Genomic DNA, 9,246 nt, shown 5'->3' with positions numbered 1-9,246 from the left:
TCCAGCTGCAATTAGAAAATGTAATTAGCACGTGTTTAAATAATAAAAGAATTGAAATAACCAAGTTTGTGAAACGATACGTAAATTTTAAGAATGCAACTAGCGTGCGTGCGAGATGGATGGCGTGGCAGAGGCAAGCAAGCGCGAGCAATGACGGAAGCAGATGTACACGTGCACGTGCACGCTGTAGCTCCGACCCCGGCACGGCTCGGTTACGTGTAGGTACGAATACGAACACGTGCAGATTTCTGAAATATTCCAAGTAAATATTAAAAAATTGCAATGATGGCACACAGTTGGAACAAATGGTTGAAATACAGTTAATTAGGCCTTGAAATGTGGTTACTGATTTTAGGCTAATTTTACGAAAATGTAATAAAAAAATATCCAAAATATGAACGGGAATGTTAACCTTGATAGGAAAGCTTGTAAATAAAAATAGAATATTTAAAAAATATTGCGATTTGACTAAGATGTAAACGGATTTAGAATTGGTGACGTGAAACAGGAATGTGATTTTAGTATCTAGAAATGGGAATTAAATTGAAAATTAAAGAAATACCAAGTAAAGGTGGTCAAACTATATCTGCGCAATAAGAAATAAAATTGGAACGACTCACGAATAAATACTGCAAACCCTTTTCCTGGTATGTGGAACCGTTCTGGTTTGTGGAACCCTTTTCTGGTTTATTGTTTCTTTGTTCTCGGGCAGGACGATGACTTCACAAATTTCGCTTTGTTGTAGTAGTTGTAGTTTAGTGTGGCTTGCGGTGATTCACTCCGATGTTATAATATGTAAGATGGCGATCGTAATTCTCGGCCGGGCGCGCTATCTTCTTGCTTGCTTTTGACCTCGTCGAAACGGCGTCTTTATGGTTGCTTTACGTCGAATCCGGCTCGAAACTTGTTGACGAAGGTTCGTAAATGATGAAGACGACACCAAATTATAGTTTAAACAGTGTATATTGATCCTGAGCGATTAAATTACAAAAATGGTAAATCTAGAATATCGCGAGTACTGTTAGCGGTGTGCGCGCGCGCTCTGGCCGAGAGCCCTGGAGGAATGCGGGCCGGCGCGCCGATGAGACGGCAGCCAGCGGCGGCGGCGCGGGGCGCGGGCGCGGGAGGCGGGGACCCGGTCTGCGAGTCCTCTAGTGGGGCGCGCTAACACCCAACACTATGCCGGCTCCCATAGAGACTGGCACAAGTATTCTCTCACTGAAGCCGTCGCCACGGACTTGTGAGTAGCCATGCAAGCCATACAGGGTATACATACATATACAAGTCCGATACATCAGGAGCCGACGCACTCCGCTCCAAGACCGTTTGTATGGACGTCCAACACTATGCCGGCTCCCATAGAAATTGGCACAACTTGTACTCGCTCACTGAAGCCGTCGCCACGGACTTGTGAGTAGCCATGCAAGCCATACAGGGTATACATACATATACAAGTCCGATACATCTGGAGCCGACGCACTTCGCTCCAAGACCGTTTGTATGGACGCCCAACACTATGCTGACTCCCATAGAGATTGGCACAACTTGTACTCGCTTACCGAAGCCGTCGCCACGGACTTGTGAGTAGCCATGCAAGCCATACAGGGTATACATATACAAGTCCCATACATCAGGAGCCGACGCACTCCGCTCCAAGACCGTTTGTATAGACGCCCAACACTATGAAGGCTCCCATAGAGATTGGCACAACTTGTATTCGCTTACCGATGCCACGGACTTGTGAGTAGCCATTTTATATTGTCTGTTCCAACCGGTTCTACTGCTTTTTTTATTGGTAATAGTAGTGGGGATTCCATATAGACCAGTGGTTCCTAACCTTTTCAGTCCGGTTACCCCTATGACTAACTAGGGAACCTGATTTTACCCCTCCTTCCAATGGTAATAAAAAATTAAACGTGTACGTTTGTTGAATTGTTATTACCCCCGGTAAATACCAGTTTTACCCCCACGGGGGTAATTACCCCCAGGTTAGAAACCACTGATATAGACGGTGTCGCTATTAGTGCGAATAAAACGAACGCCAATGATGAACAATTCTATTTTTTTCTGAACATTTCTAATAAGGATCAAATCTATGAGTCCAATCCAATTATAGAACTAATTTTAGCGACTGTAACGCAGCATTCTCTATTCTCTGTTTAAAACTTTCATCAAGAAAAAAAGTCTCTCCACTGTTTATAATTGTATGGCCTTTGTAACCCTTTGACCGCCAAAGACGTGATCTGACGCGCGTTGCTACAGCCCAATATCAACCTTCGTGCATTCCGACAAGGTTTACGATGACGCGCCGCACTCGATAGTCGTGGCGTTCAAAGGTCAATGAACTAGTAGTAGTAGTAAACTCTTTATTGTACAAAAAGACATATTAAAAATAACAAAAAAATAAATAGTAAGAAGTACAAAGGCGAACTTATCCCTTTGAGGGATCTCTTTCAGTTAATCTTTGAGTAGATGAGAGGAGAGAGTGAAAAGAGGCTGACAAATCCAGCAAAATGTACAAAGTACCAGAAAGATAAAGAATATAAATACATACGAAATTTATAGGATCAACATTCATATATTACACAAAAAGGAATGGGGAAAATACACTAAACATTGGAAAAAAGTAGAAAAATAGAAAGCAAGTTTACAACAGAAATATAGGCAAATTAATCAGTCAGATAACCATAGCTTCTTTAAACTCTCCTTGAAGCGACGCAACCGATCGTGCCTGTCTGAGCGAAACAGGCAGCTCATTCCACAGCTTCACCGAACGCACTGCGAAGGACTTGTTGAACTAATGGACATACATATTGTCGACAGCGCGCTAACAGAGATCCGTGGGAAGCGTCCCTTCATCATCTCCCGGTCCACCTTCGTGGGTTCCGGACGCTACGCTGGTCATTGGAGCGGCGACGTGTTCAGCGAGTGGCACGACATGGCCATGTCCATACCCGGTGAGTGATAGTACTAGTTCAATCTCTTATCAAAACACTGCACACAAATTTAGTTTAACAAATTATATTAATAATAATAAACTCCTTTGGAAAAATATAAAAACACTTACATACAATAATAAACCTAATAAACTTAATGCTGAGCTTTTAAATGTCAAACCTACTGTTATGGAATCAGCTGACACTATAAACAAATATTTTGCTAACATAGGAAAAGAGCTTGCCGAACAAATTTGCCCTGACTCTCAAGAAGAATTAAACGCTTTCCTCAGCAATCTTCCATGTCAGTCTGGATCCTTCGTATTATTACCTACTAACCAAGACGAAGTGTACACTACACTTATAAATCTTAAATCAAGTAGTGCGCCTGGCTGGGACAATGTATCGACAAAATTTCTTAAATATGTTGCCAATGAAATAGTCCCTATCATAACTCACATAATGAACCTTAGCTTTAATTTAGGAATTTTCCCTAAATCGTTTAAAACGTCTATTATTACTCCCGTGTACAAGAGTGGAAAGAGAGACGACATCAGCAACTACAGACCTATCTCAGTCCTGCCAGTGATTTCGAAAATACTAGAAAAAATTCTGAATAACAGATTACTAAAATACTTAACCAAATTTAATCTCTTATCTAATTCACAGTTCGGATTCAGACACGGAAGATCAACTGAGGACGCAGTAATATCTCTTACCTCCTCAGTTGTAGAAAACCTTGATAACAACAACAAGTGCCTAGCTGTCTTTCTAGATCTGAAGAAAGCTTTTGATACAGTCTCTCTTCCCATTCTTGTGCAAAAGTTGGAGAGAAAAGGTATCAGAGGAATACCACTTTTACTTTTTAAAGATTATCTCTATGGCCGAAAGCAACGGGTTAAACTGGGCGAATATGTCAGCGAGGATGAGGATGTCCAATATGGCGTACCGCAGGGAAGCGTTCTGGGTCCGACTTTATTTTTAGTTTACATCAACGATCTCTGCGATATGACCATTCCTGGCGCAAAAATATTCTCTTATGCTGACGATACAGCTGTCATTTTTAGTGGAAAATCATGGGGAGAGGTAAATGTCGGAGCTGAACTCGGAATGGTACACATATCAAAGTGGTTAAGGAGGAACCTACTAACATTAAACACCAATAAGACAAAATATGTTTGTTTTAGCATCTCACAACCGACTACTCTAATAGATTTAAAAATTCATTCGTGTCAGCAAACTGATTTTTCTACTTGTAACTGTCCAACTATTGAAAAAGTATCTGAAACGAAATATTTAGGTATACAACTGGACGAGCATTTAAATTGGTATTCCCACCTTGACCAAGTAATCGGTAGAGTCAGAAAACTGCTCTGGATCTTTAAGTCGCTAAGGCACATTACACCAGGTAAAACAAATCTTACAAAGCCTCGCAACATCTTAAACGAAATTTATGTCTCCCTGGTGCAATCTGTCTTATTGTACTGCATATCGGTCTGGGGTGGTGCAGCGAAAAGTCGCTTTATCTATCTTGAAAGAGCACAACGTGCACTCATAAAAGTCATGTACTTCAAAAAAATTAGATATCCTACTGAAATGCTTTATCAAACTACTGATCTTCTATCGGTAAGGAAATTATATGTTCTGCAATCAATATTGAAAAAACACAAACTAATACCCTACAACCCTAATTATAAAAACAAAAGAAATATGGTCAATGTAGCTAAATTTTTACGTACGAGAACTTACTTTGCAAGATCGCAGTTTAATTCAAAGTCGGCCTACCTTTATAATAAAATTAACAGAGAATTAGATATTCATTCAAAAACATACCACGAATGTAAATTACATCTCACTAAATGGCTTAAAACTAAAACCTTCGACGAAACAGAGAAGCTGCTAAGAACAGAGTACTAGAATACACTCAATCACTCACACGCGCACACACACACACACACACACACACACACACACACACACACACACACACACGCACGCACACGCACACGCACACGCACACACTCACAAACACCTGTCTCAGTCGATATTCACACCTTAAATCAAACGAAACGAGTAAGAATTAACAGAAACAGTGTACTTGTAGCTGTGTTGTAATGCATGTTTTAGAATTAAGTTAAAACATATTAACTAGTAATTCTGTATAATTACCTACATATCTTAGTTACCTAATGTTAATAAAATAAAATAAATATTGTACTACTTATAAACCTAGGGAAGAGCGGTGCCTCCCAACACAAGCATAAGCTTACCGGGCGGCTCCATCCCCTGTATCACAAAAATGTATACTATTATGAAATAAAGAATTTATTATTATTATATTATTATTATTATTACATAAACCGTCCTCTTGAATCACTCTATCTATTAAAAAAAACGCATCAAAATCCGTTGCGTAGTTTTAACCTTTTGGACGCCAATGACCGATATATCCGCACCGTAGGTTCCACGCCAAAAACCTATTAATCGGTCACGGACCACAAAGCAACATAGACCTACGTGCATATGCATAAAGTTCAATTTCAGTTTTGACACTTCGGTGACGTGGCGTCAGCGTGACTTTTGTGTTGGACGCGGCGTCGAAATGGTTAAAGTTCTAAGCATACATAATACATAGGGACAGACAGACAGCGGGAAGCGACTTTGTTTTATACTATGTAGTGATATAATAATATGATAACTACACCTTATAAAATAAAATCCCCCGCCGCGTCTGTCTGTTTGTGTTTTTGTATGTTGGCGATAAACTCAAAAACTACTGAACTGATTTTCATGCGGTTTTCACCTATCGATAGAGTGATTCTTGAGGAAGGTTTGTGTATAATTTGTTAACCCGTGCGAAGCTGGGGCGGGTCGCTAGCATATGATAAATATGAGACACTTTAGAACAGGAGTGCACGGGAGAGCTAGAAAACGTAGAGCGTATAGACGGTGCCATGAACGCTAACTAAAGTCTATTTTTTTATTCCGTAGACTGAAATGACTGTTAATTGTATGAACATGAAATGTCATTTCATACTATTAACTGTCATTTCAGTCTACCGAATAAAAAAATAGACTTTAGGTGGTAATGGAAAATCGTTTTGTAATGATAAAAAAAAATGCATTTATTTCCGACAACTTAGTCCATATTTTGTTAGTAGGTACATCTTACCAATTAAAAACTTATAACTAAGGTTAACATACAAAATAAACTTAAATAACTATCTTAGGTACTAGGTACTAAAGATAAATGCAGACAGGACCTACAGTGCCTTATCAGGCCACTGTCCCATCTGCCAGCCACGACAGATAAGGTGGGCGTGAAATGCCTGATGTTTTTTTTACTATATGGCCTGACTTATAAACTAAAGTGTTATAATTTAAATGTATTTGTGCAGAAATCCTAAGCTTCAGCCTGTTCGGTATACCAATGATGGGCGCCGATATCTGCGGCTTCAACGGCGATACCACAGTAGAACTTTGCAAGCGCTGGATGCAGCTAGGGGCTTTCTATCCCTTCTCACGGAACCACAACTCTGATCGATCTATCGTGAGTGTTGTCGCGCAAAATATCTACCGTTTGATTACTTAACTGTTAGACTAAGAACCACCCCACACTAGCGCCCGAGCGTCGGCGGGTTATTCCCACTAGTTACCACCAAGTTCTTACCAGTGGTAACTATATAACAGTGATAACTTTTTTTCCCACCTTTTACCACTGGTAACTACTGGGAAAAATAATTCCCAGTAGTTACCACCAAAATTTTGTTAGAGTTAAATACTAATAAAAACAGTATAAAAAAATAAAAAATAAATATAGTGTGATTTAATAAATCATTATTAAGTCGATTAGTGTTTTAGTAAACTGCCTTAAAAGTGACGAAAAAATATTGAAACAGTTTAACCGATACTAGTACAAAAACTATAATATATGCTAGGATAAATTTAATAATCCATTTAGATTATTTTTAAGTGATTTTATTCGGTAATTCAAAATCACTCTATATTTATACTATACTATTTTATACTGTTTTTATTAGTATTTAACTCTAACAAAATTTTGGTGGTAACTACTGGGAATAAAAATTCCCAGTAATTACCAGTGGTAAAAGGTGGGAAAAAAATTCCCAGTTGTTACCACTGGTAACAACTTGGTGGTAACTAGTGGGAATAACCCGCGTCGGCGTCTAGTCAACTCTATGGCTGCTGCTCGACGCAACGTTGGCGCAACTGCGCAGCGACGCCATTTTCCATAGCGCTGACTAGACGCCCACTCTCGGAAGAAACTAGTGTGGGGTGGACCTAAGAGTCTTATTTAACTCTTTGCCGCCGAAAACGTCCACAGACGCGCGCAGCTACGGCCCAATATCAACCCTCCTGCATTATGATAAGGTTCACGGTTAAGACGCAAATATCCATCGCCGTCCAACGTGACGAGGTGGTTTCTATAACCTAAGTGAGTTTTGCGGACGTGTTTGCGTTTTAATACTCACACTTAGAGAAACTTTTTACAGAATTACGTTACTCTTAAATGGTAAATTTGAAGTAAAAATGTTTACAAAAATCTTTGTTTGCAGCCTCAAGATCCAGTTAGCTTGGGCCCAGAGGTGGTAGAAGCCAGCAAGCAGGCGTTACGAACTCGCTACCGACTGTTGCCGTACTATTACACGTTATTCTGGCGCGCACACGTCGCCGGGGAAACTGTAGCTAGACCGCTGTTCTTTGAGTAAGTACTCCATTTTTTTATATGGTTTCTATATCCTCTGCAAAGATTTTGAAGCCGTGAGTTCGATTTGTGTCATAATATACCTATACACACCGATTTGTGGCGAGCGGAGAGAATTATAAACGCGCCGACTTGTACAAGGTTTGTTTCTTAGCGACTTCATAGGAGGATGTTCTGAATTCGTCGGAATATTTGTTTAAAAAAACAAATATTCACGCCTTCAAAAAAAAAAGGAGGTTCTCAGTTTCAGTTTGACCCGTATGTATGTATGTATGTTAGTTCGCGATTATCTAGCGTTTGGCTGAACCGATTTTGATGCCGTTTTCATATATTGTAAAGCACAATTAACAAATATCCTCTTTTCAGAACACCCGAAAACCCGGTGACCCACGACATCGACGCCCAATTCCTCATAGGCCCTTACATCATGATATCACCCATTTTAGAACAGGGTGCCAGGACTACCCGCGCCTACTTCCCCGGCACCTGGTACAACCTGCAGAATGGCATGATGCTGGCACATGATCAGTGGAACAAGTTAGATGAGAACCAGACGGTCTCTGTCCGGGTTAGTACATTACTTGTTCTCGTTCCTCGGCGCCTGGTACAACCTGCAGGATGGCACAATGCTGGCACATGATCAGTGGAACAAGTTAGATGAGAACCAGACGGTCGCTGTCCGGGTTAGTACATTATTTGTTGTCATTCCCCGGCGCCTGGTACAACCTGTAGGATGGCGCAATGCTGGCACACGACCAGTGGAACAAGTTAGATAAGAACCATACGGTTGCTGTCCGGGTTAGTACATTACTTGTTGTCGTTCCCCGGTGCCTGGTACAACCTGCAGGATGGCACAATGCTGGCACATGATCAGTGGAACAAGTTATATGAGAACCAGACGGTCTCTGTCCGGGTTAGTACATTACTTGTTGTAGTACCCCGGCGCCTGGTACAACCTGCAGGATGGCACAATGCTGGCACATGATCAGTGGAACAAGTTAGATAAGAACCATACGGTCGCTGTCCGGGTTAGTACATTACTTGTTGTAGTACCCCGGCGCCTGGTACAACCTGCAGGATGGCACAATGCTGGCACATGATCAGTGGAACAAGTTAGATGAGAACCAGACGGTCTCTGTCCGGGTTAGTACATTACTTGTTCTCGTTCCCCGGCGCCTGGTACAACCTGCAGGATGGCACAATGCTGGCACACGACCAGTGGAACAAGTTAGATGAGAACCAGACGGTCGCTGTCCGGGTTAGTACATTACTTGTTCTCGTTCCTCGGCGCCTGGTACAACCTGCAGGATGGCACAATGCTGGCACATGATCAGTGGAACAAGTTAGATGAGAACCAGACGGTCGCTGTCCGGGTTAGTACATTACTTGTTCTCGTTCCTCGGCGCCTGGTACAACCTGCAGGATGGCACAATGCTGGCACATGATCAGTGGAACAAGTTAGATGAGAACGAGACGGTCGCTGTCCGGGTTAGTACATTACCTGTTGTAGAAGGTATATGTCGTTCTAAATTCGTCGTAGGCCCCCGTACATCATGATATCGCTTATATTAGAACAGGATGCGG

The 9,246-nt window shown here is 41.3% G+C and overlaps 1 protein-coding gene across 1 annotated transcript in view; it reads left to right on the top strand.

Moving 5' to 3' along the window:
- Nucleotides 1-9,246, top strand: part of LOC134652345 (lysosomal alpha-glucosidase-like) — a 62,132-nt gene that overhangs the window by 48,954 nt on the left and 3,932 nt on the right. The window contains exons 17-22 of the mRNA XM_063507517.1: nucleotides 2,824-2,957; nucleotides 6,335-6,486; nucleotides 7,514-7,662; nucleotides 8,029-8,266; nucleotides 8,713-8,805; nucleotides 8,895-9,035. Coding sequence (XP_063363587.1) covers nucleotides 2,824-2,957; nucleotides 6,335-6,486; nucleotides 7,514-7,662; nucleotides 8,029-8,266; nucleotides 8,713-8,805; nucleotides 8,895-9,035 — 907 coding nt within the window. The remainder of the gene's footprint in view (nucleotides 1-2,823; nucleotides 2,958-6,334; nucleotides 6,487-7,513; nucleotides 7,663-8,028; nucleotides 8,267-8,712; nucleotides 8,806-8,894; nucleotides 9,036-9,246) is intronic.

The sequence above is a fragment of the Cydia amplana genome, chromosome 11, assembly GCF_948474715.1.
Source record: "Cydia amplana chromosome 11, ilCydAmpl1.1, whole genome shotgun sequence".
NCBI lineage: Eukaryota > Metazoa > Arthropoda > Insecta > Lepidoptera > Tortricidae > Cydia > Cydia amplana.
The sequence above is the reverse complement of the archived record's forward strand: the minus strand, read 5'-3'. Positions and strand labels throughout refer to the sequence as shown.